This window comes from Choloepus didactylus, chromosome 10 (assembly GCF_015220235.1).
Source record: "Choloepus didactylus isolate mChoDid1 chromosome 10, mChoDid1.pri, whole genome shotgun sequence".
In the NCBI taxonomy this organism is placed as follows: domain Eukaryota; kingdom Metazoa; phylum Chordata; class Mammalia; order Pilosa; family Megalonychidae; genus Choloepus; species Choloepus didactylus.
Genome location: NC_051316.1, coordinates 37,849,639 through 37,877,237, shown reverse-complemented (window position 1 = coordinate 37,877,237; position 27,599 = coordinate 37,849,639). Strand labels below are relative to the sequence as shown.

General features: G+C 43.4%; 1 protein-coding gene across 1 annotated transcript; it reads left to right on the top strand.

Annotated features, from left to right (window-relative positions):
* On the top strand, positions 1 to 22,433 carry LOC119505462 (phosphoserine aminotransferase). Its single transcript, XM_037798255.1, has 9 exons — positions 1 to 150; positions 4,334 to 4,394; positions 5,322 to 5,391; positions 7,826 to 8,031; positions 8,802 to 8,974; positions 10,581 to 10,750; positions 17,947 to 18,075; positions 21,150 to 21,287; positions 21,975 to 22,433. The coding sequence occupies exons 1-9, from the start codon at positions 91 to 93 to the stop codon at positions 22,078 to 22,080; spliced, it is 1,113 nt and encodes a 370-aa protein (XP_037654183.1). The 5' UTR covers positions 1 to 90; the 3' UTR covers positions 22,081 to 22,433.
* Positions 22,434 to 27,599: the final 5,166 nt, after the last annotated feature.

Sequence of the window (27,599 nt, the reverse complement as noted above, 5' to 3'; positions counted from 1 at the left end):
GCCGTGCACACGCGTCGCCGCCGCTGGGAGACGCGCTAGGTCCAAGCTTTCCGTCTTCTGCAGCTAACTCGCAGACACCGCCGCCGCATCATGGACGCCCCGAGGCAGGTGGTTAACTTCGGGCCCGGACCGGCCAAGCTGCCGCACTCGGTAAGTCCCGCAAGCGCGCTTCGGAGTGCGGTCCGGGTGAGCACGCGCGGCGGTGGATTTGCATCCTGGCGCGGGGCTCTGGAAGTCCCCTCCCTCCCCGGCTGCAACTCCCCGCGAACGCTTTGCACCGCGTGCACGCCGGGTCCGGGATCTCTCACAGGCGGCATTCTGGAATAACGCACTAAGCGAAATAAGCTGGGCGGCGCATGCCTGTGCAGCTGCCCCTGGCACTGACTGCCCTGCGAAGCGTGCACGACTGAGCTCGCCGGGGCATGTTGTTCGCGCGCTGCGCTGCGCATCTACTGCCCCGGGTGCTTTCTGGACCCCGGCCGGGGTGCGGTGGAACGGAGTAAGCTTTTATCTTTGCGTTCGTGTCACACTTCAGGCAGAGCTCCGACTCCAGACAGCGTTGAGTGGATGCATACATGGGCAGATAATATGAAAGAATGAAGAATGAATGGATGACGGATTTTACATATCGCATTAACTGTGTAGGGGCTCGTAGAGGTCCGCCTTCTGTAGCTCTCACCTGGAAACATTGCTTTTCACAAATTTTAATTTTAAAGTTTTCAGTCCAGCCTTTCGGTCCTTCCGTCCGCCCCCCACAGAACCCGTTCCCCAAAGCCTTTTCTTCATCTGCCTCACGCTTAGATTTTTTTTTATATATATTTTAACCTGCTTGTCCCCCTAAAGTTCGAGAATTGAAATCCTGATAGGCATTGGGTTGCTCGCCCAGTTCCGTTCACTTTGTTCTGGAGCAGATGGAATAATTGGATTGCCCCCGGGCCACAGTCGGACCTTGCAAGTTCTGTAACTTCTTTCTGCCTTCCAAGCCTTCTAGCCTGATTTCGTCTCATCCCTCCGCCCACCAACACTTTGAGTCCCGCCTGCCCACCCCCATCCCAAGCTGAGACGGCGGCAAAGACTATACTGTACTTCGGATTCATTGACAAACTGCCTCTTTTGCTGTTTTATTTTTATTTTTCTAACCGGGATACATCTGATAATATGTTGTAGCAACACGGGTCATAGCCAAGTACTTTACAATAATCTATTGTTGAACAGAGTAGACATCTCCCTGGGACAGAGCCTCCTCTGTGTTGTGGTAAGTACAGAGAATCTTATAGTTTTAGAGGGAGAGGAACATGTTGCTTTTCTAGGGGCAGCTTTCTCAATAGCTGAGAGAACAGGGCTTATTTTTTTCTCACTTATTACAGTTCATTTTAAGTGAGAAAATCCCCTTTAGAGCCGTGAAGATGTTTCCTGCCTCTCCACCCTCCCCCACCCTATCACGTTTTTGGAATCTTCCGACTATTTCCTGCGTAAGAATTTGTTACCTGCTTATTTTAATGGCAGTTGTCATCAGAAGGACCATTATTTATTTATTTATTTTCCTAACAGAATTTTTGTCCTTAGATACACTCTCGAACCTAGGTAGCAGATGTTACTTTTTGTGTGTCTTTTTTATTTAGTTGATTATAAGGATTAGAGAATCTTTTTGAACTTTTTCAACTGCAACCCACAATGAAAAACATATTTTACAAAGTGACCCAGTAGGTACATAAATTTATAATTAAAGCCAAAGCTTTATGAAATAGTATTTAGCTGTATTACCTGTAATGTACACTATTTTGTATTCCACTCCATTCTAGTCTGTTTTGTTTCATCAAAAAAAATTAGTTGCATTCCACAAAATGATGGCAATCGGAGTTTGGAAAAAAACAGTGCTGCTTTAGAGGGGCATTTGTGTTGGGCTTTTGAAACCTTTTAATGATTTACTTAGTTATAAACTTTTATAGATGCCTTTTTCAAGGAATACTGTATATAAGACTAATGCAATTATAAAACAAGTTCAAAGTTGATTCCTGTCACAGAAGAATATTTCCATTTACTAAAGGAAAGCATCGCTAAAGTTCGTTTGATCCATCAGTGTGAATAACATTCAGCAGTTTGTGGAACATTGACCCATTTTGAACCCATTGTCAGGGGAATCTTTTTTTTCCTCTAATTCTAGTATTGTTAAAATATAGCTTTTCCAGATGTGCTCCATCTAGCTCAGGGTTTGTTTTAATGACATCCTCCTTAGTCTATATCTTTTAAGGAAACCTTGTAGATGCTGATGGTGGGATAGTTCTACAGAGGACTTAACTGCACCTAATTTTTTTTTTAAAGTTTATTTCAACATAACTATGCCTATAAAAATACACTCATACCAGTTAATAGAATGCAATTTAAATTTAACCTCTGCTACACAATTTGACCCAAAAACTAGGTACATGGTTTAAGATTTAAAAAAAAGAAAAGATTTGCAATCAGGTTTGTTTTTCATCTATTGTAAAAGTATGAAAGTTTCTGTTCTCCCTTAAATGCTGCTATAGCAGAAAGCAAGAACCATGAGAAATTTACCTTTAGTTTGCTTCAGAAAAATAACACTTATTGCACTGTAAAAGTTTTAAAAATTGGTGCAAACAAAACATAACGTTTCAATGCCAGCTTACAAAGTTCAGGAACTAATGGATATATATGGGGAACGGGGAACGGGTAGCCTGTGTACCCATGGTAAAACTGTAAGAGCTGTCTGATTTCGTTAATAGTGCATGTAGATTGCAAATCTACACAAACTGAGATTCAGATAATTCCTTGAGTCTGAATTAACACTATCAGCTCAGTTCATCTGCTGAGGTCAATAAGGAAATTTGGCACACTGGCTGCAAGTTTTACTGATTTATACAAAGAAGGACAAAATCAAGTTTCAACCCCAGATTTTCAGTCCAGAACTGAAACTATTTCTACAGGAAAGGTATTCCCTCCTCCAGAATCAACAGTCACAGGGTGACATGCCATGGATCTACTTAAATTTAAATTTGTATCGGCACTCATATGCAAAATAGTCCCTAACATTCAAAGACCACGTGACTTTGGAAGGGTCTCACTGGTTTTGTGTTCACATTCAGAACTTTTCTTTCCCTCTTTTTATTTTTTTTGGAAATTCTCGCATACACAGAAGTAGAGATAAAATAATATAATGAACCTTCATGGACCTATCTCCAAGATTGAACAGCTGTCCACATTTTGCCAGTCTTGTTTCAGCACCCTCCCCCTGTACACACCATCCCCCTTCCTCACCCACCCCCGAGGATTTTAAAGCCAATTCCAGATATCATGTCATGCAACGTATTAATATTTCAGCATACATCCTTAACCGGTAAGGACTTCCTTCTCTTTTTTTTTTGTTTGTTTTTAAGAGGTATGTCTTTATTTTCAAGTTGTTATTTATTTGAGTTTTACTTAACCTTGAAAAGGTGAGCTTTGTTTTGCAAGGGAAACAAAAAGCTGCAGTTTATCCCCCATGGCCTGGCACTGTGGGATTGGCTAGTCAGCAGAGTCCAGCCTGTCCTGTTGTCCTTGTGGGGTAGAACGCACCTAGGAATCACGCCACCTCGGGTCAAGGTGCTGACCTGGTGCACACAGCTGATTAATGGCCAGGTCCCAATTAGAGCCCAGCCCTGGGCAAAGCCCTCAGGCTCTCTGGGCCTCCCCTGAGATTCCTCATCTGCAAATGGACAGAAGGGGACATTAGTACCCCTGGGGCTGACCTCACCTCACAACAGGTGCTCCCTTCTTCCTGTCTACCCCCACCCCCGTTCAGGTCCAGCACCTTAGACCAGGGAGATATGAAAATTGAATTCTCTGTAAAGGTGGCTTGGGCCTAATTGACTGTTTTAAAATTGTTCTCTGAACCCACAACTTTATGCATTGTGTACTTCAGCTGTAAGAGAGTGGTGAATGACTTGGAGATTTATAGAGGGCACATTTTCAGGGAAGCAGGTTTTTTCAAAAGTTCTCATCTTGACAGTCGAAGAGTTGTCATCAGAAAAATTCTGTAATCTTGTTTCTTTTTAACCCAAGAGAATTTTTATATCTGATTAAATTTATGTCTTGAGAACAAACTGTCTTAGCCTCATTCACGTGGCATAATTTCTCACTCAACTTGTGTGGACATTGCATCAGTGGGGCTCGTGGGAACTGTGGGAAGAAAGGGATTGGGTCTGGGTAGTGGTGAAGACAGAAGTCCCCCACTTCACAGACCTTGTGAGGGTCCTCTCCCAGACCTTCCCCAGTTATTGTATGTACAGAGAGCTGTAAATGTAACATGTTGAAATATTTTATCTTTTCTTTCTAGGTATTGTTAGAGATACAGAAGGAATTATTAGACTACAAAGAAGTTGGGATTAGTGTTCTTGGTAAGATTTACTTTCGGATTCTGTGAATGTTTGCATTTCAGAGGGAACTAATTTAATTTCTTATTCAGCCTAGAATTACTACAGGGTCTTCCTATAGGCCTTTGTAGTTGCACTTTTAAACTTCAATCATTTCAATTGCGTGTTCTATAGAAGCAATTTTGAAACCAGCATTTAAAGGCCAGCACAGTTTCCTCTCCCAGCTGGTGAGAGTTTATGCATCACAGTTTCATAATTGGGTTTTGCTAATCCCAAGATCTGAAATCAGAAGATACTATGCATTTGCATGATAGTGCCCTAAACATTTGTAATATTGCTTCATAGTTCAATGTATAGTTTTTATTATACTTAAATACTAACTTATCAAAGTTTTAAGAATGCACAAGCTTTTTGCAAAGACAATGCACATTAATAATTTCATTGTTAGGTTTCTCTCCCCTGTATTATTGGAGTAGAGAGACCTTTTGAGTTTCTCAAACTTACTTTCTTTTGTTTAATTTTTTTAAAAAAAGGCTGCATAGTAGTAAGAGACCATAAGTTACTGTATGTATGCTGTGGGTTTGGGACATATACTTAGGTTTCTGTGACATGAGATTTCAGCATGGAATGCCATACTGTTAAAGGGCAACCCTTGCATGCAGATTCCTATGAAGAGTCATGGAGAGCTAATGATAGTTAGTAAATGGATCATTCAGTGATGCCACTTGGGATTTATTCTGCTGTGACTATAAGATATTTGCAATTTGAAAATTAATTTGGATCTTCCCCTAACCTGAGTCAGTCTTGGGGTTCAAACAAAATTTGAATACAGAATAACTGCAATTTCCCTGTATTTTACTTGCAAATTTTGTAGTTATTTCTAAAGTTACTATGATAATTTTGGTTTTAAACTGAAACTTCTTTTGTTGTTCCTTATCTTTCCCTCCACAGAAATGAGCCACAGGTCATCAGATTTTGCTAAGATTATTAACACCACAGAGAATCTTGTGCGTGAATTGTTGTAAGTTTAAAACTTGTATTACTCTTGTTTGATACTCCTTATACCCTGTGTCTGTTCCAGTATTTTCTTTATGCCTCTGTTTAGAATATTTCATAATTAAAAGAAATATTTTTAAGAGTCTCCCAAATTCAGTGTTAGTACACAATGCTTTTTACTTGTTGCCCATCCTGCATCTGTGTGTTTGTTTTGTTTTTATTTTGTGTGGAATTTCTAAAGATTTCAGGACTGTGGAAGTTAGTCTGGCTTAAAAGGAACTTAAATGACAAAACGATCATTCTCAGCATAATTAGCTATATTTTAGTACAGTGATTCTTAAAAGTATGTTACCTACTACCTGTGTCAGAATCCCCAGGGTGGGGTATTAAAATTTCAAGTGCTGGGCCCTGCCCAGACCTCTTGAATCAGAGGCTCTGTGGAAACTTCATGTTTAACAGGCTGTTTGATAATTTTAAGAATTCTGAACTCGGGGACTCACTACTTGAGTGACCCCTCCTAGGTTATCTGCACTGCCTTTCCTACCCATAGAAAACCTTATTCTTAAATAGAATGCTGTGTAAAGGAAAGGTTTTATATGGTATGTAAATATATATTCACATATACTTATGAATATGTTGGCCTTGAAAACAGAACGCTTTTTTTTTCCAGCTCACAAAAACAATGCACATTTCTTTGTTGAAAGTTTAGAAAAAACAAAGCCAAAAGGAGATTGTATAAACTCACAGAAAAGTGCAGAAGCGACTCAGGGGCTCAGATGATGTTAGGAAGGTCTTTTTCTCCATATCCTGGCTCTTCTTTTCACCAAGAAAATTGGAATCTTTCTATAGCCCCACCAAGTTAGAGATAAGTATAATTAACATTCTAGGCTCCATCCTTACATTATTTGATTACAAAAATTGCAATTGTACCGATTATTACATAACTTTGCTTTTAAGTTGCTATGTTAAAATGATTCAGTTGACATGCTTGCTGGGTGGTATTTTTGTGAAGAGCAGAAGGCCACTGCACTGGGAATTTTCAGAACTGATAATCATTTGCTTCCCATGTCTACCTGCTTGGTCCTATGTTGCATTCAGAGAATAGGCCCGACTTTTGTGGAGAGGGCTTTTGGGGAATCCTAACCCAGGAGGTACCACATTTGGCCCACATAGCTGAGCCCCCAGTTGTTCTGACTGGGGTCACAGTTCCATTTACACATCTGTGCTTTCTTTCTCAGACCAAACCCCTCCCTTATGCCCCTGGAACTAGATCTCTGGCTGGTTTCCTCGCACCCAGTTCCTGGCTGTGTTCACTGCCCTGCAGCTGAATGTTATAAACCTGGAACCCTGGCTTGGGCGGTAGAGGAGTCCTCTCAACTTTTGGAATCCTGTGCTCTAACTTCCTAAGACCTGCCTGCGTGCTTCATTATGCTACTGCACGCTGACTGTAGGCCAAGCACGGTTCAGAAAAAGATATATGCATGCCATCTGCTCCCTAAGACCCTATCGGGTTGCCCTGCCTTTTATTATTTCACTTAATCCTCTGTGCTGGAGCTCTGTTCCCTTGGCCATCTGCCTTCCCTGTGCTTTTCCCGAGCTCCGACTGTACTCACGGTCTTAGGACCAGTTTCCATGACATAGTCCTCCTGGAACTGGCCTTATGTTACTGCCTGTGGTCATTCTAATGATCATCTTAATGTTCTCTTGCTAGAGTCAAAGAATTTCACTCTTAATTTTGGTGTATATCAGGTGTGTGGTTATGTATTGAGGCCTAAATGTCCCCATGGTCCACTTCATGCATAGCATGGTGCCACAGCACATAGATACTTGTGAGGACTTAGGTTGCAAGTGATGGAAGCCCAACTCATGCTAGCTTAAGCAAAAAAAGGGCATTATTACCTGACATAAGAGAACAATTTAGGAGTGGTTTAGGAGCTCAGATGATATCAGGAAGATCTTTTCCTCCATGCTCTGCTTTCTTATGTGTTAACTTCACTCTGGGGCATGATTTTCCTACTTGGTGACCAAGGTGGTTACCAGTGGTCGTAGGATTCCTTCCTGTAAGTTTCTTCTTCCCATGAATCAAAAGAGCTCTTTCTCATAAGTTCTGTCCAAGGTCGCAGAACCAAATCCCATTGGCTACCTTGGGTCATGTGTGTTCCTCCCCGGAGCTGGGCTTTGCAGTGGTTGAACCGTAGGGACTGAGTGGTGGATGGTCAAGATGTTTTAGGAAAAGGAGGAATGAATTCATTCCAGACAGTATCCTTGGGCTCATAGGCATCCACCACAGTGCTGAAAGGACTGAATAGATACGTGACTGGACTGGGGAAGGCAAAGTTAGTAATAATGGGATTTTATCATATTTCTTGCCTGAGGGTAAGGGCCAGTAGAGAATCACTCATTCTCAGTTCTTGGCCGTTTGAGTCTGTGTAGTAACTGTCACTTCTGTTTCTGCGCAGAGCCATTCCAGACAACTACAAGGTGATTTTTGTGCAAGGAGGTGGGTGTGGCCAGTTCAGTGCTGTCCCCTTAAACCTGATTGGCCTGAAAGCAGCAAGGTGTGCAGACTACGTGGTGACAGGAGCTTGGTCGGCTAAGGCTGCAGAAGAAGCCAAGAAGTTTGGAACTGTGAATACTGTCTATCCCAAACTTGGGAGTTATACGAGTAAGTCGTGGGACCTGAGCTGGTAGGTGAAAACACTGGGTGGTCAGGTCCCTCCTCGGTTGTCAGGTGGCCCCTACCCAGAGCAATCTGCAGTTGCTTTTAATTCTTTCCTCTCCTTGTCAGTTTCTTTGACACATTTAGATAGGGCAATTGGCTATACTAGTTAATAAGAGGATTTATATGCTCTCTAGCTGAAAAGCTTTAGGTATGGCTCGATCAAGGGCCCCAACAATGTCTCCAGGTTCTGGTGTTTCTCCCCGTGGCCTTCATGGTGGTGCCGCAGTCAGGGAAGATGTGCTTCTTGTTTGGCAGCAGCCGCTACCAGTTTCAATGCATTTGTCCAAACGTTCCCAGTGACAGTCTGATATCTCATGTACCCGATTCTGAATCAGTCATTGTGTCTATGTCTGGGCCCGGGGTAGAATTGGCTCCACTGGAACCACAAGGGCTGAGAGTGAGGGATGGCTGGGGCTCCCAAAGGAAGAAGAATGGATGGATGCTGGGTGACAAGAAAAAAACATATATCCACCACACCACATTGAAGATTTTTTCTTTGCCCCAAATATAATGGTCAAAAGAGTGAGATAGATCTTCCCTTTAGGATGTTGGTGGTGATTATAATGCAAGATTATAAGGGGTTTTACTTTTGAAATGCTTTGGAAGCAATTTTTCTTTAACTGCTAGGGGAGGTATATCCATCGGGTGACTCCCATCTTATGTAAGGGAAGAGAGGAGTAAAAATGGAATGTCTCATACCTGTCTTCTGATAGAAATTCCAGATCCAAGCACCTGGAACCTCAACCCAGACGCCTCCTACGTGTATTACTGTGCAAATGAGACTGTGCACGGAGTGGAGTTTGATTTTGTACCTGATGTCAAAGGAGCAGTGTTAGTTTGTGACATGTCTTCAAACTTCCTGTCCAAGCCAGTGGATGTTTCCAAGGTAGAGTATAAAAGAGGCTGGGTTGGGGGAATCCAGTATCTCAATTTCTTTGGGGAAATATTAAGATAGGAAAGACCATGAGAGTCTTGGGCTAGCAGAGTCCCAAAGCTGCGGCACTTCTTGATGAGCAGGCGTGTGGTTGCTTGTTTCTTATTGCTTGTAGGAATTTTTAAAGATCGGCATCCCCAGCCCAAGGACGTGATGGCCTCCCAGGGTCGCTCTCAGGTCCTTGGTGATTTTACCAGCCTTAGAAAGTGGTCCTGTTTTAGTTTGCCAGATCTGCTTTAATAAGTACCACAGACTGATTGGCATAAGCAACAGGAATTTATTGTCTCACCCTTTTAGAGGCTAGAAGTCCAAAATCAAGGTATCATCAGGCCAGGCTTTCTCTGAAGTCTGTGGTGTTCTGGTGGTGACTGCCTCCATTACATGGTCATCTGTCTCCTGTCTCATACGTACTCCTCCCAGTCTGAATTTCCTTTGCTTATAAGGACTCAAGTTGTTTTGGATTAAGGCCCAGGCTGATTCAGTTTTCCATCATCTCCATAGGATCTTTGAAGATCCTATTTGCAAACGAGTTCACACCCATAGGATGCGGGGTTAGGACTTGAAGGATGACTTTGTTGGGGGGCATGATTCAGTCTGCCGCAGGCCCTTAGAGAAACTTTTTGGCCAACACATTGGGAGTGGCTTTCTGTCCTCAAGGAAAGACACATTTTATCCAAGCTCAGGGGACCTTCGTGAAGGAGCCCCACTGTGCCTGGTACCCCTTCAACTTCAGAAGCATCGGCACGATGCATATTTTATGAGTGGTACACTAGGGTGGGGCTGTGGGAGCAGTATACCCACGGGTATGCAATAAGGGGGTGCAATATCTGTAAAGAAGTAAACCAGAAACAACTATTAAACCAACTACAAGGCAGCCTCTGCTTGTTATCATCACCATGCCCCCGCAATTCTAAGCAACCCTCAACTATAAAATACTCCCTGGTGGGGCAGGCTGTTTGCCCTCCCCTCACTTGGGGTGTCACTTGATTTTACTACAGATTTCATGGGGAGATATTGTGCAGAACAACATTTCCTAAAGCATCTTTAAACATCCCTTGTTTTCTAAAATTTCTTCTCCCTCAGGCAGCTTGTCCCGTCCCTCCTTTTTCAAAGTCATCTCCTTCTCAACATCTTCTGATGGTCCATTTATACGAATGCTAATACATTAAAAAGTATTTCTTTATAAGGGGCTGCTAATGTGGAGCTCCTCTTTTGGTTACCCAGGACCGGTAGAGCATCCATTTTAAAGACAAGTTTGAATGTAGAGAGGAGGTATACAGAGTGATATGAAAATGGATAATGTCTTTAAAATTATGGGCTTGGCTTAGCACCTTCCTGGTGAGTGGGGCCAGGCAGACAAAGCCTCTTCAGCTTCTGAACACAGCATATTGATTTGCTATTCCAGATCGAGATTCCTTTAGGGAATGGAATGCATCATAAACACAAATAGAGTCACTTCCTTGCAGAAATTGTGCTTCAGAAAGTCATTGGGAAGTTTGCGTAAGTTTGTGTACAGTGATCAAATGCTCCCCAAACAGTGCCTTTGTCTTTTTTTCAGTTTGGTGTCCTTTTTGCTGGTGCTCAGAAGAACGTTGGTGCCGCGGGGGTCACGGTGGTAGTCGTCCGCGATGACCTGCTGGGCTTTGCTCTCCAAGAGTGCCCCTCCATCTTGGAGTACAAAGTGCAAGTCAGCAACAAGTCCTTGTACAACACGCCTCCATCCTTCAGGTGACCAGCCCAGGAGGTGGGGGTCCCACAGCTTCCCGTCTGTCTCAGTTTGCCAGAGCTGCTGTGACAAACACTGCACCGTTGATGGCTTAAACAACAAGTGTTTATGAGTCGACGGTTTGGGGGGACAGAAGTCCAAAATCAGGCATCGACAAGACCTTGCTTTGTCCACAAAGGCTGGAGTGTTCTGGTGTTGGCTTGCCGTAATCCTTGGGGTTCCTTGGCTTGTATCTCTGCCTTCAACACATGGTGACCTCTCGCTTCTTGTCTGCTCTTTTGATTTCCACTGACTGCCATTTTCTCCCTGTGCAGGCTCCTCTAATGCCTGGCTTCTGCTTTCTCTTTATAAGGCCTCCAGTAACTTGAATTAAGACCCACCCTGATTCAGTTAGGTCACGCTTTAACTAACAATAACATCTTCAAAAAGTCCTACTTACACAAATAGTTTCACAACCACAGAAATGCAGATTGAGATTAACAACATGCTGCTTATTGGAGTATATAATTCAGTGTACCACACTGTCCAAGCAGAGGTAACTTTTTTGAAGTAGAACATATTTCCATGAACTGGTGACCCAATAGCCCCAAATACCTTATCGGGATTCTCTGCCCAGTTCTTCTGCCTCTTCTTTACCTTCTGTGCATTATCACATTGCGTTTTTTTTTTCTTTTTTAAGTTGGTGTTTCTGTTTGCTCTTGGTAGTCCAGGCCCTGGTGTATTACCATTAACCCAAAAGCCCTCTGAAGATGAAGTCCTGTGGCCTGCCTCTTGAATGACCGGTTCTGCTTTGGAGAAGAATGTTTAAAAGCTGAGCATTCCTTGTTCTCTTTTTTGCCCCTGTTAGGCCTGCATGAAGCTGGCTACTGGACAGTGAACATGCAGGCTTGGAACACTTTTCTGCTCTTTAACACAATTTACAGTGGTCCTTGTTAGCCTGGCTTCCCAATAGCTGAATGGGAGGCTACATTGCAGCACTTTCAGGAAAAGTACGCATGTCCTGTCCCACGGTCTTTAACCCTTTGACTCAGGTATTTTGTGAAGATCTTCATGACACCTAGGGTTTCCCAATTGCCCGAGAGAGTCTAATATTTACTAGCTGTGTGACCTTGGGCATGTTGCTTAACCTCTCTGTGCATCTGTGTCCTCCAGGAATTATAATAGTACCCCCTTCATTGGGTTGTTTTGAGAATTAATTGAGTTGATATATTTAATGCAGTTAGTGTCCGGCACTTGGTGATATATAAATTTTAGTTGCTCTGTTATTATCGTTGTTAGTTCAAAGCCTCAGCAGGGGAGAGCACAAGGGAAGAGGCAGAGTTGATGACTTATCTTGTGAAGGGCAGCTATGAGCTAATAATTAAACAGTGGTACTTTATAGGTATGACCCCTTTAATCCTCCCAGCACCCCTAAGAGGTAGGTATTTTTATTACTCCCATTTTGCAAATGAAGAAACAGGTCATATTTTTAGTAAATGGCATAGCTGGGATTTGAACTGAGGCCACCTGGCACCAGAGCCTGGGTATGTATGCTTTGTATACCTCACTGCTGTTCACAAGCAAAATGACCAGCATGGATTTGTTTGTTTGTGAAGGATTCTGTCTTAGGACAGTAGATTGCTACTGGAATCCATCTCTTCCACACAACAGGAATTTTCCATGATGGGCAAAAGAGAGTCCAGGGGCTTATGCAGTGATTCTATTGGGGTCAGGACTTGAGAGCTCTTTTTCCCCATGCTGCCTCTAGAAAATCTCTCCCACATAATTTACCATAGGAAAGAAAGGCTTCTGTTTCCAAACTGGGAATTCAGACAGAAATTTCCCTCACAGCTCTCATGATACAGAGCCCCTTGTCATTTTGTGTCCCCCACTTTCCTTGAAACTGTGTGCTTTAACTCTCTTGCATGCCCGTAAACCCCACTGTGCTTCAGGCCCGGTTGAAGATGTTTCTAAAATGCATGCTAGAGATTCGGGGGCCCAAATCCTAGTCCTCATTCACCCGTCTTACCTCTAGGACTCTGGGCACTGGAGAAACACCAGTAATTGCTGTCTAGCTGGGAAACAAGAACTGGTCATATTAAACAGTGAAGGCAGTGAAGACTCTCAAATGCAGGTTTCCTGGGAAATGGGGCTTTGGGAAGTGAGGCTGCAGGTGGTAGGAGACAGGTGGCTGTGCTCACCTGTTGGAAGGTGGGGCTGGGGCTCGCCTGGCAGGCAGGTGAGTCTTCCAGGGAGAGGCAGGGGGGGGTGAGAAAGCCACAGGAGGCAGAGAGCATTGTCTGTGAAATGCGGCCCCAAGGAGAACAAGTTCTGATCACAGAGGAGGAGCAGGGTGAGCAGTTAGCATGTGGGCACCTTCTCCAAGAGGTACTTCTAAGCAGAATTTTAAAAATGAAATGAATATGTTAATCTGTTTATTAATATTAGCGGGAAAAATTTTCAGTGGAAACAGTGAGAAAGTGGGTCAGTCTGTCTAATATGAGCCTAACGTGTCTGGAATCACACCTCAAGGCACAGAGAAATCAAAGAAGAGGGACTTTTTATAGGGTCAATCCCCAGCTAGCCCCTGTGCAGCCTTCGCCTCCATCTTCGACTTGACCTTGACCACCAGTTGGATCAGGTGAAGTTTCTTTTCCATTCTGATTAAGATATTTAATATTATTTCATTAGAATCATGTACATGTAGGAGATGAAGGGAACTGGATCAAATGTATTCTGCCCTCAGGATGCCCCCGGGCAGTTGCTTCTGTCTTTAACCCGGAAAGAAAAGGAAGAAAGTTCTCTATAATTGAGAAATTACCATGAATGTATTACTTGAAATACTTAAGAGGTCATTTGCAGTACTTAAAGCTTCAAGGTTAGAGAATTGTAGCTCACTCAGAGAGAGTGATTTCCTAAAGGAGACATGGAGATTTGTGCAAGACGCCCCCTCCAGTCATTGAATTTAGGCTGATAAGGCACCCAGTACACCAGAGAACTTGATCACAAAGTAGAAGTCCCTGAAAAGCTCTCAAGTTTGAAAAGAAGTAGTGTTTTTGTTGTTGTTTTTGTTTTTTTTTTTTTCATCAAAGCCTAAGCGCAGTAGCCCTGGGAAGTTTGTTTTGACTGTGTGGGATAAACCTGCCTTCAAATAGTTGTTCTGTCGCCCTGAGCAATCAACTGGAGTGGAATAAAGACCACATTGTCCTTAGGTTTAACTCTGCAGCAGAGCACACTAATCAGTAGGGAAAGAAAAAGATGCCTGAATTTTCCTTCCAACCCCACAAAACACTTGTTACTTAGCTTGAACTGAACCCACAAATAGGTTTAAACTACAGCCTGAGGTCAAGTAACAGAATAACTATTAAAAATATAACACAGAAAGCCATTAGCCCAGGCCAGCTTTCTCATTAGAACGGGAACCTGTGCACAGGGGGCTTCACTGCCTGGGGTCTGTAGAGGTGTAGGAAGTCAACTGGCTTGGGCAGCTCTCTTGGAAAAGTGGTTGGCTTGGTTACTTTCCCCAGTTCTTGGTAAAATTGTGCCACAACGTCATCAGCTCCAGAAACTTGCCTGCAGAGGCAGAATTTCAGAATAGCCAGGGAGAGCTTTCTTGGGGACTCTGCTTTTCGAAGTGCTAGTCAACCGAATATTTTTGTAGGTTTAAGAAAGGTTATAAAGTAACACATGCTTGTACCAAAGATGTCTTAAATGTGTCAAGTTGTCAGGGTAACCACTGTTAACTGCTTGCTGTGTGTCCTAACAGACCTTTAGCCGGCCATCTGCAAATATACAAAGCCGTATATTTAATTATGCAAAGGGACTTGAACTTTACCATACAAACATACTGGAACTTGCTCTTTTCTACCCAACAGTATACCAGTGGACATTCTTCTTAGTCAGCTCAAATGCTTACCTTTTTTTTTTTTTTTAAATAGCTGCATGATATTCCATAGAATGGATGGACTGTGATTTACATAATCATTTAATAGCTGAGCTTAGGCAGGTAAACTTGTGCTATGTGTTTGCTTATGGCATTTTAGAAGCAAGGGCTTGCATGAATCAGTTAAAATTCTTAAACTGGTGCTGGGGAGAATTCAGACCAAGTTGCAAAGCTGCAAAAGCATTTTAGGGCCCTGGTATTTTCAAGATTCTGAATTTTAGGGGGATAGAAGTGTCAGCTAATAGTGAATTTGGAAACCAGTGTACTTGGATGAGACATGGTTCTGCTGAGTAGAGGGCTGGGGGTGGTGGTGGTGGAGAGGGCAAGATCTCCCCCTCCAGGGATGTCTTTGTTCTCCAGGGCAGTGGGCTTCTGTTCTAGTTTGCTAATGCTGCGGAATGCGAAACACCAGAGATGGATTGGCTTTTATAAAAAGGGGGTTTATTTGGCTACACACAGTCTTAAGGCCATAAAGTGTCCAAGGTAACATATCAGCAGTCAGCTGCCTTCACTGGAGGAAGGCCAATGGCGTCCAGAAAACCTCTGCTAGCTGGGAAGGCACATGGCTGGCATCTGCTCCAAAGTTCTGGTTTCAAAATGGCTTTCTCCCAGGACGTTCCTCTCTAGCAAGCTTGCTCCTCTTCAAAACGTCACTCACAGCTGCACTGAGTTCCTTCTCTTTGAGTCAGCTCATTTATATGGCTCCACTGATCAAGGCCCACCCTGAATGGGTGGGGCCATGCCTCCATGGGAATATCTCATCAGAGTCATCACCCACAGCTGGGTGGGGCACAGTCCAAGCAAATCTAATCAGCACCAAAACGTCTGCCCCACAAGACTACATCAAAGATAATGGCGTTTGGGGGACACACTACATTGAAACCGGCACAGCTTCCTTCCTAGCTGTCTGCCTCTTGTTGAGGTTTCATAGTGCCCATACCTGGACTAAGAGGGCTGGTCCTGGGCAGGGTGTGAAAAAGTGGGTGGTCTTTCTGCTGACTGCCTGCTCAGATACCATTGGGAACATGGGAGAGCACAGGCAGCAGAGAGGTTGGGTGGGGTGCTCGGGGGTTGTCCTGGCCCTGCTCCAGCTTTCACTTTGTTTATAGAGAAATAGCAGCTTTGAAACCCAGGGGCAACAGCTGCAGGCAAAAGGATTGTGGGCTTGGTTATGCTTGGCTCTGATCCTGTGGCAGGGCTGTGTTTCTTTGGTCTGTGGAGGAGTGAGCAGGGTGCAGATGGGAAGGAGCAGTTTGGGGTTAGATGGGCGTCCTAGAGGGTCTACAGAGCAGAGGGTTGGAACAGCATGATATCTCACACACGTCTGCGTGTGTGCTGTGATGCTCCCTTAGCAGCTGTGTCTAACACCGGGGGCACAGCACTGCTACCCCACTGGGTAGGTGAGGCAATGGTTGAGGACCCTGCAGCCTCTGCCACACCAGAGGGCCTTGTTGCTAGTGGAAAGAACTTGGGCTTTGGAGTCAGTCAGTCTGGGGGAATCCTGGTTTCATCAGCCATGTGCTGGGTAACTTCAGGCAAGTTAAACTCTCTGAGCCTCAGTTTCCTCATCTGTAAAATGGGTTAAGGGTGGCTCTGACCTCAGAACTATCATCATGAATGAAAGGGAGAGTAGCTAGCCGTGTGCTTGGCTCACAGTACTTATGCTTCAGTAAGCAGTCATTCCCTTCTCTCATTCTCCCTTCTTTGTCCCCCTGGATTCTTGGTCTTCATCCAGAGAGCTACCGCTGAGGTGGTCTGTTACTCGGGCACTGTTTTCTGCCCCTTCCACTCTTCCCCTTCTGCCACTAACTGCTGTTGTGCTTTCCTCCTGGGACTGAGAAGCTGGGCTGAGGGAGCTCCAGGAGGGATGTTTGCCATGGTTTTGGCTGCTCTCTGTCCAGTGCCCCTTTGGGCATCCTGGCCTCTGCTACATTCTGGAAGTGGAAACCCCTGGTCCTTGGTCCACCCAGTTGAGACAGTGAGTGAGGCAGACAGCAGTTACCGAGGGCTTCCTGTGACCAGCTCCAGCTGTCTCCCCTCATCACCCGTCAGGATTGTAATAAGCAGGCAGCTGGGCTTGGGTGTTCCTAACCCAGATCTTTGCTGAGCTTTGACTCCCAGAAACTTAATTTGCCCCAATCCCCAGAAGGGACATTCCATAGAGAGTGTGGCTGGCAGCTGACCTCCAAACTCCCAGCTCATGGATGGCTGTGTCTCTTTCCCTGGAGAGCTCAGCACCTTTCTTAAGAGAGGAGCCTTCAGAAGATCCCTGGGGAAACATCGTCTGCTGCTCTCCAGCGTTGGTTGTTTTCAGCCTAGTATGGAGCACACTAATAGTAAAGGTTCTAGTAATTACTATTCACGTGTCCCCTCTTCCATTGCCAGGCCCTGGGCTCGGCATGTCACCCAACTCAGCTCTTGGAATCCCCACAGAGCCCCAGAGGTCTTGTAGGTAACAGAAATTTGAAATATTTGGCTTAGAAAGGGATCATCCCAAGCTGAAGGAAGGACAGAGGTGCCAGCATTTCTGATCTCTGCTTCTCTCTGCATTGGTGGCTTATTTTTTTCAGATGTGCCACCTTCAGATGTTCCCTAGAAACAATGATGCCCTTACAGTTTCACCAGCACACAATTTTGCCCTTCCCTCCTTACTTTCAATTCAGAAAATCGCAGGGAAGGGTCTGATTGGCCAGACATGGATCCCATGCCCAATTCTGAGCCCAGGGCAGCAAGGGAGAGGGGTTGGTACGTTCAGCGGTGTCTGCCCGTTGGGTGGGAGGTAGAGCTGCAAAAGAGCAGACAGAGTACCAGATATCCACAGTAGGTAGGTAGGTAGGTAGGTAGGTAGGTTTCCCTGTTCTCGGATGGGAAGCTGAGGCTTAGGTTCATGACTTCACCTGGATAATATGTTAGTAAACAGCACTGAGATTCAGGACTGACACCAGCCCATTCTCTTCTCCACTCTGCCCCCCAGCCAGGTGGGAGGTCCTGTGTCAGGGCTGTGGGGTAGAAAAGGTGAATGATGTGGGCTTCTAGCCTTCCAAGAGTACAGCGCCCAAAGCCTGTGCATGTAGATGAATAAAACAAAGGAGCAAATGATAAAAGCCACAAGAGAAGTAAAAGCAAAAGGCAGGAGGTGAAGAATTAGCTCTGGGTAGGGGTGTGGGGATGGAGGGTCTATTTCAGGATGGAACAAACAGAAATTTGATTGAATGTGTTTCCCCTTTTCCAAAGCCGAACTAAATGGACTTTTTCTTTGGGAAATCTTTATTTTAGCATCTACGTCATGGGCTTGGTCCTGGAGTGGATTAAGAACAATGGCGGTGCGGTGGCCATGGAGAAGCTCAGCTGCATCAAATCGAAGATGATCTATGATATTATTGACCATTCTCAAGGATTCTACGTGTAAGTGGATGGATCTTATCTCACATTTTGCCTCTTGTGAATTGTAAAACGTGGTATCGTTGCTGCATATCTTTGAGAAAGGGATGCCTTCCCTGTCCTCTGAGACAGTGAGGTGCTGGTAAGCGTTGGGGGTCCTAGGGCTCCGGGAGCACGAGGGGGCACTCTTCATCCCTGCATCCCCACCCCGGCCACCCCACTGGGACCTGTCTTACAGTGGATGGCGATGTCTGACACCAGACATGGCTTCAGAAAGAACCTTGGTCTTATAGCTGGACCAGCTCCCTCCTGCACTCCTGCATCCTCTGTGGGTCCCCTTGGAGAAAACATGTCTACTTGCGGGAAGCTCTCACCTTGGCTTGAGGGCTCCTCTTGGAGACCCTGGGTGTAAATATCCACTCTCAGCTCCCTCCTCTGGGTTGTGCACCCTCTTAAGAAGCTTCACTGCTTCACTTAAGACAGGTCAACACTCTTATCCCAGGCCTGTAATCTTTGAAGGGAATTGGCTATGGGATGGGTTGATTCTTAACTATTTTTGTAACCGAATAATTCATGAATCAGTCTTGACCTCTGGGCTAGTACCTGGGAGGGGTACAAAAATGTACAGGCCTCTCGACAAATCGCCAGCTGGGAAGCACCTAGCATAGTGCCTGGCACACACAAAAGCTTAACAAATGACATCTTCATTGGCTTTCCCTTTTCCATTAAGGTGAGTGCAGGCGTACAAAGGCCAAACATCTACATTGTTTTTGTGTGCGTGCATGTACATTTTTGCACACATACACACGTATATACATAAACACCTATGCTCAGTTATCAAAGCCAGGACCCCCTTCTTAGTGGTTGTGACGCTTTGGGATTTGGTTTTGTTTTGTAACAGACAAAAAAATCTGGCTGACAGTAATAGAAGAATTTGTACTCCTTTTGACAATTAGTGGGCCACATGGGGGACAGATAAAATGATGCCTCCATCTTAACTTAGATTGGTATGTTTTAATTAAGACTCCTAACCCATCACAAAGCCCCTCATGTAGAGGGGTGTACTCTTTGTACATCTAGGATAGATTGGTACTCTGTGGCTACTCTGCCTTTAAAATGCTTGTTACATACTCTTGAGAGTTCTTGGTATGCGGTAACCCTCCAGCCACGGGCCCCGGGGAGTTGGGCTTGACTGGATGTCTTGGCTTTTGGGCTCCTCTCCATGTGCAGCATCAGGGGGCCCGTGTACCATCTGGGGACAGGGGGTGCACATTGTACATGCCTGCCCTCTGAGTTGTGCAGGTGGAGGGGCTCAGTCCTGGAGAAGCTTGCACCCTAGGCCCTGAATGAGAGTGGGGAGGCCAGGGTACCCATCAGTGCTTACTGCAGCTGGTTTACCATGCGCAATAACAGCAGACAACCCAAGGCGTTCAGAGCCAACGGCTAAAGAATGTCACGCATGCTTGGAGCTGGGAGATACTGTTCTGGTTGGAGGAGAGGGAAGGCTATTGCATGAGCCGGGCCTTGGGTATGAGTAGAATTAGGTAGAGAAGAGGGTAGAAGTGCTTTTAGGAACATAGAGGGAAGCAGGCACCGTGTGTATGGGGAGCAGAGAGTGGCTGTCCGGAGTGGGGGTAGCTTATGCTGGGATTAGAAGGAAAGTCTGCAGAAAGGTCTGAGGATGTGTTTAGCCTACCTCTTCATTCATGCATCCCTCACCTCATCCATTGATTCATCATTTGTTCATTCATTCATATTCCACCCACCCATCCATTCATTCAATGAGGGACCCCTGTGCACCCACTCTGATTAGCCTTGTCCTAGGTTCTGGGGATACACAGAAGAATGAGTTACCCTCCCTTGCTCCCTAGGAGAGCTCAGAACCTGAATGCGAATGAAAGTACTGGGGGCTGTTGTGGAGGGGAGACTGATATTTCTATTACCTTTTGGCTGCATATATTCCTCTGGACATAGGTAGGCAGAAAGAATGGTGATACCTCTGGAAAGAATTCAGGGAATTAGAAACAAAAGAGAGCATAGAAGGACCGCTGGGAATCCCCTGAAATCTCTTGCTGGAGGTTCTTTTCCCTTGAGCACCTAGCCTGGGCATTTCCCAGGAGCCAACAGCCTGTTCTTCCTCATCACCCTCACACCCGTAGCATCACCCCCACTTGTGAACAGCCTTAAACCAGGACTTTCCTCCTCTTTAGAATAAACCTCCTTCCGGGAGTTGCTTGTTTCCATCCCGCCACCTCGGCTGCTTGCCCAGAAAATGTCACCCAGGGCTCTGGGTGACCGTGTGGCACCTTGATGCGGGTTTAGCTCCCTCTGCCCTTGGTGTTCACATCTGGAACTTGGATGTGTCGGTGGGAGATGTGATTCAGTTTACCGCAGAGGGCAAAAGGAGAAGCTGCAAGGCCCACTGAATGCTGGACTCTGAGGTTGCATAGTGGCATTTCTGTTGCATTTTCTCAGTCAAAGGAAGTCACAAGGCTGCCCAGATTCAAAAGATGGAGAACTAGACCCCAACTTTTACTGGGAGGGGCTGCAGAGAATTTGTGGCCATTTAAAAATTTATGCAAAAATTCTTTATAAATACTGACTCATTTAATTCTTACACCAACCCTGTGAAGTAGGTTCCATTATTTTCACTCTACAGATAAGGAAAGCTAGGCACAGCAGAGAGGTTAAGTAACTTACTTAAGGCCACACAGCTTGGGACAGTACACTGTGATAAGTACTTTGAAAGTTGCTGCTAATTATTTTTTGAGTCTTACAGCTACTATTTGGACCAGCTTATTATTTATTTCTCATTAGTCTGAAATGGTGGTATAATTATTATTTCTAATTTTTAGATGAGGGTACTCTGGCTCCTAGAAATTAAGTATAGAACATACAAGTAAGTTAGTGTTTCATATGCATATGTCTGGTCTCCCCAAGTAAATTATAAACATCCTGGAGGAAGATTCTACTTTTGTAATCTGCCTCCATCTGGAAAGTGTTTAAAAGAGGAAAAAAAAAAAAACCCATCAGGTTGATTTGTTAATGACAGTCACACATTTCAGAAAAGTAGCTGGAATAAAAAACATGTTTTTCAGATGTCCAGTGGAGCCCCAGAGTAGAAGCAAGATGAATGTTCCATTCCGCATTGGCAACTCTAAAGGAGACGAGGCTTTAGAAAAAAGATTTCTTGATAAAGCTCTTGAACTCAATATGATTTCCTTGAAAGGGCATAGGTGAGTACACATCCAGTCTGGTCTGGGTTAGTTTTTCAAATGTGGAATGAACTATCTAGGAGCCTGCCTGGCTTGGAAGAGCAGTTATATAACTTCTTGGGAAAAATCAGTTGTCCCAGAGGTAGCAGGATTCCCTGACTGACAGTGTCCTTGAAGCCACATCTTGCCTGGAGACTGTCAAAATTACCATTGAAAATCTCTTAGACAAGAGTTTGCCATCTCTCCTCCATTCCACAGTTGGAGGGATCACTGTTACTTTAGCTGAGTATCAGGTAAAGTAGTTAATCTCACATGCTCTCTGAAAAATATATGTCCTCACACCGGAGAATAACTCCCAGGCTCCCTGCTCCCATTTTGCTCCCACCAGGAGTGGAGAGGTGAGCTGGATCACCCACTTTATTCATCTTACCGTTTCTTCCCCCCATCTTGTTTTTTCCTTGGCCATGAATGAATTGTTGAATTAATTTAAGTGTGAGCATGATGGGCCTTCTCTGCATATGGGAGAATTTTCTAATGACTGAGATGTCTGACTCCTGACCACTCATGGTGGATTTCAGGTGGGAGGTTGGATGCGACACCCTCAGGTGTGGTGGCTCTCTGGAGCGGGTGACTGGAGAGTCGTCTTGATGCTGAACGAGATGATTTTGCTCTTGATGGTGGCAAATATGCTTTCTTTGGTTGTTCTAGGTCTGTAGGAGGCATCCGGGTCTCTCTGTATAATGCCGTCACAATCGATGATGTCCAGAAACTGGCGGCCTTCATGAAAAACTTTTTGGAGATGCATCAACTGTGAATACATCCTAACCTTTGTACATGGAGCAAAGTAACTTGGAAGGGCTACACAAACTTAAGCAATACGGTATTTTTCTTAGATGAATGCACTTATTGTAGATTTCTTTTTTTTTTTATATTCAAATAACAACAGCAAAACTTCAACAGTTCTGCAAAGCTGGTGGACCTAATGCCCTTTTTAACTCTTATTTAAACTGGAAGCATTTAAAAAATCTTCTATTGCTTTTCTAATGAGTTCCAGCTTATTTTGTCTTTGCTGCTACTTCTAGCTAGATCTCTATATGCAAATAGCCTGTGGACTTAATATTATGCAAATTTTTATTAGTTCTGCAGAAGCAAGCGCACAGCATGGGGGGGTGGGTGGGACCTGTTATGTGCTGAGCCCAGATCCTTCCCAAGTAGCAGCAGTGGGGTCTTCTGGGCTCATAGCCATTGATTAAGGTAAACATTGACCATATGGTGACTGTTCAGGAGTTCCAGGCAAAAGTGTTTTGTAGATCTTTCTTTATACTGTTATCATAAACAGGTAAAAGTGACATATACTATATGTTTCTATACCAAGGTCTGTTTTTAATACCATGTAGTTTATATCTCTTTGCATTTATATTTTTAATAATATGGTTCTTAGTGATATATGTAGACTTCTAGAATTTCTTAGAATCCTTGACCTTGAGCATTGTCACATTACATTCACAACAGTTGTGCCTGTCATTTATAAGCTGCTTCACAGAAATGAGATTGAGAAGTTCCCTGCTTCACTCTTAACTCTCTTCAGTAGCTAGAAGAGAAGTTGGTTGGTTTGTTGTTTGTTTTCTAATTATGCCTTCAAACTAAAATTCTCTGTTTAAGTCCCTTTTCCTTGGTTCACTTGGCTGTTCTCTTTATTATGTTTGATCAGAGTGATAATTTGACTTTCAGAAGATTTTGCTGAAGAGTCTTTTCCCCTCTTGTTTATCCGTTACCAGTATTTTATGTTGAATATGTGAAGAACATTAAAATACTAAAACATCTAAACACTTATCACTGAATTTCTGTGTGCTTTTTAAATAGATGGTTCTTTTTTTTATTTTTGAGATATATTCACACACTGTACAACCCATCCATATGGTTCTTTTCTAAACTTTATGATGGGAAAACTTGACTTTAAAAATAGCACCTAATAAGGGTAAGACTTCAGTCCTGTGCATCCATTTTTAAATGTCAGTACAGTGTGGTAGATTTCCAGTTGCTTTTGGGATGGACGTTATCAGCAAACCAGCTTCCAATGCAGCTCATGGTATAAAGTTCTATCAGCCCTGTCCCACTTACACCAGAAACATGCCCATAAAACAGTTTTGTGCTATCTTTATGTTTCGTTTGATTGTGTAATGAGTATTGTACAGATTTCTCATCCCAGCTTTACATCAGCTTGTTGTCGTGCCCTGGTGAAGTCAAGCCTCCCAGTCTTAGTTCTCTGTTATATCAAAAGAGGATTGAAATAACTTCCCCACCCAGGTCAGGGATGTCTAAGAGTTTAAAACAACTTAAGGGTTCAATGAAAGATACGAACAATAATCACAAATAATTTTAAATGGCAAAAGGCAACCAGATCATGGTCTCCAACAAAGTGTTCACGTATTATAGTCGTACTCAGATGTTCGTCCTCCTTCCTGTGCTTTCATAGGTTTGCAAGTCCTTGTTGCCACCACAGTCATGGTTCTCGAATTTCCATTCCCATTGCCATGGCCAGTTCTGCTATGCCCACAGATCATTTCACTAGCTTCCTGACTGGTGTGGAGGCCAGCTGCCTCATCTCTGCATCCCATCCATCCCTCATACCACCACCAATTGAAATATTTACTCCTCCTGCTCCTCACTGATACTTAAAAAAGCCCAGGCAGAAGCCTGAAGGTCATAGCTTTAGAGCCTCTGGCCTGCCCTCTTCCCTCTCTTTCCTGAGTTTTAGGTTCTTCAAATGTAGAATGCAGTTGCCCGAGCTTTGACAGAAGCCTGGAGTTCCTACCCCCAATCAACGAGGCCAGCCTGCTTTCAAGGCTCCTGCTAACCTCTTAACCTTATTTGTATCTCCTCCATTGGAACACTACTCTCTTTCTTTGTTCTCAGGAGGGTGACCCTCTTATCCTATCAGAGCATCTTCATTCTATTATTTATTCTCTGCTTATCTACCTTTCCCAGTAGAGCAGTATGGAAAGCATCTGTCATCCCACCTTAGCCTTAGGAGGTCCCCAATAATTGTCTAGGGAATGAAAACTTGTCCATAGTATGTGTTGGTCTTCCTGAGTATTCCAAACAGAGTTTGGAGAATCTCTCAGACATGGGTTTTTTATTTTTAAAAAAATCAGTATAAAGTACAATTTCACTTCCCACTAAAATGACCAGATATAATTCAGTGGTTGCATGGGAAAATTTAGGATCTCGGAGGGCCCGCAACATCATCCTATACGTCTGTGAATGCTTTTGGAAAATAGTCAACACAATGGTCAACTGCAAATGTACAAGGGGCAATCTCTGTTGTCTGGCCAAGCCGGGAGGTTCTGGTGCACAGATTGCTGGAAATTGTTGATCAGAGTGAAGGACTTGAACTTTGTCTCAAGTGAATGTGGTGATGCCCATCTGCTGATCACGTGGATGAGGTGGAAAAGGAGATAAGGATGCAGGCCCCAGGTCAGCAGGCTGCAGGAGCCAGAATCTTTCCCTGGGCAGTGTGAAAGCAAAGTAGACAAACAAATGTCTGTGTGGGGCCTAGTGGAGGCTGTGTAAAAGGGTGGTCCCCTGTTCCTTGGGATACTAAGTTGGGCCCCTTCCTCCAAGCTGAACTTAAAGATTGTTATTTTCTCTTTCAAGATTCTTGACAACATATATCTTCACTTTAATGGCATCAAGTGAGAAAAAATTTGTTACTATGTTCTACACATTCACCTCCATACACTGCTCTGTTTCCAATATGGCAATTCTGTTCTTGGTCTTCACATAAGCTAAATTGCCTTCCATCCCTTAAAACTCTTCATTCCCCATGCAATCCTAATTCTAAGTACCTAATTCCATCTCATCACTTCATACCGGATGCTGGAAAGTTTGGCATACTTTTAGGTAAACTCTGTGATATAACAATTATTTCCTCCTCTCCCCTTTAGAGATGAAGGAACAGCTAGGACCCCGCAAAAATGTGCACGATCCATTGACAGATTAAGTATCATCCAATCTGCCAAAGGCATAACCAGGTTTGGTCTTGCATCACTGTGGTAGTTGAATTATGTACCCCAGTTTAGTCATGTCTTAATCTGCGAATCTGGGGGATGAACCATTCTAAATAAGACCTCATGAAGATGTTATTTTTAGTTAAGGTGTGACTTAACTGAATGAGGGTGGGCCTTTATCAGAATCACTGGAGGCCGTTATAAGCAGAAGAAATACCCACGTAGGACAGAAAGCCACTGGATGGAGCCAGAAGCCGGAAGTCAAGAAACCCGGAAGTCAACGGAGCCCGGAAGAGAAAAAAGAGGACGTTACCTTGTGTAGGGAAAACCAGGGAACCTCACAGATGACTACTAACAAGAACTACTTGCTACTGACCCAGGAGCAAGTGAGCCTTCTGGCCAATGCTGCGATTTGGACTCCTGGCTTGTGAAACAGTAAGCCAGTAAATTCCCATTGTTTAAGCTAACCCATTGTGTGGTATTTGTGGTAGCTGCTAAGGCAGAACGAAAACGAGCACACTATGATTAATGTTTGTTGTATCCTATTCTTTGGAAGGAAGGTAAAATGAGGAAGAATTTGCTCACATTTGATCGGAATGAGCATAATTAAAAAATGAAGTGCTACTGGGTTTGCTAAGAAATCAGTCACTTTAATTGGAAAGACGATTCCTTGCCTCTGTTAGTAATTGGGCTCTTGGTAATTTAAAATCAGAATCCATGACAGTTTGTGATAAATTGGCTCCTTTTAGGCTAAAGAAGGTAAGAAATTCTAATTACCTGTGGATTATTCCAGAGCGGTTAGAAAAGCTTGATCAAAGAAATATTGGGAGAAAGATAGTAAAGCTAGCAGTGAGCAAAGATTTATTGAATTTTTTTTAAAGAAGCTAAGGAATAAAATAGTTCATTTGATGTGACAAAAACAAGAGCTTGTGGTATTTGAAATCCCAGAGATGTAAATTGGATTTTTAAGAGGATAGGGAACTGTATATATTAGAAAAAAATTTATACACACAGAAAGTTCTATAGTTAGATTATAGAAATTAGCCTTGCCTACTCATTAGCACACGAGAAGAATGATGGTCTCGTCTAGGGGAAAGTATGGAATTTGTACTTTGAGAGTTTAAACATGTAAGTTATAGGCAGGACACTTAAGGGAGTCTAAAGAGTTTTATTCAGATGAAAAAATAGTTTAAGTTAATAGAAATGCTGACAGGGGCCTAAATTAATGAATCCACTGATTGTTTCTGTTGATACATTAGTGTTTATTTCTGTAACTTCTGCCATAGAATAGCTGAGGAATAGACTAGATTTTAGGGTGATGCACTGGATTATGAATTTATTTTGAATTGTGTGTTTATTTTATATATTTGTGTAATTTGGGGGTATATTTCAAACTTACTGAAAAGTTGCAAAGAATTCTGTATATACTTTACCCAGATTCACGAATTTCTGACATTTAGCTTCATTTGCTTTGCCATTCACTCTCTCCTTATATATACACTTTTTTTCCTGAAACATTTAGGGGTAAGTTGGACATATTGTACCCCTTTACCATTAAATTGTAGTTTGTTTCCTAAGAACAAGGACATTCTCAGACATAACCACAGTACAATGATCTAAATCAGAAATTTAACATTAATACAATTCGTTTAACTAATCAACAGTCCATATTCAGAAAATTTTGCCAATTATTCCGTAACATCTTTCATAGATGTTTTTCCCTGGAGGAGGATCCAGTCCACAATTATGCATTGTTTTAGCTGTTGGGTCTCTTTAGTTTAACTATAAAACAGTTCTTCAGTCCCTTTGTTATTCATTTATTGGCAGTTTGTGAGAGTATGGACCAACTGTTGTATAGCATGTCCCTTAGTATGTGTTTGTCTGCTGTTTGCTTATTATCAATTCAGGTTATATGTTTTTGCAGGGATGTCACAGAAATGATACTTGCGTCCCCAGGGCATCCTGTCAGGAGGCCCGTGATATCCATTTGTCTCAGTGGTGGTGTTGTCGCTAGTGTCTGAGCTAGGGTGGTATCCATGAAGTTTCTTTACAGAAAAGATATTATTAATCCTTTTGCAGTTGATAAGTTATTTGTGGGGAGATATTTTTGAGATTGTGTAAATATCCTATTATTCATCAAAATTTTGAGTTGCATATAGGTGCCATAAAGAGGATAATACAGGTGGAAATATTTGATGGAGGTGAAGTGATTTCTTTTTTTTAATTTAAAAGACAATTTTTAATTACAAAAGTAGATGAACTACGGGCCCAGGTGATTTCTTTCAAATATTTATGTAACAGATAATTATCATAAACTATTCCA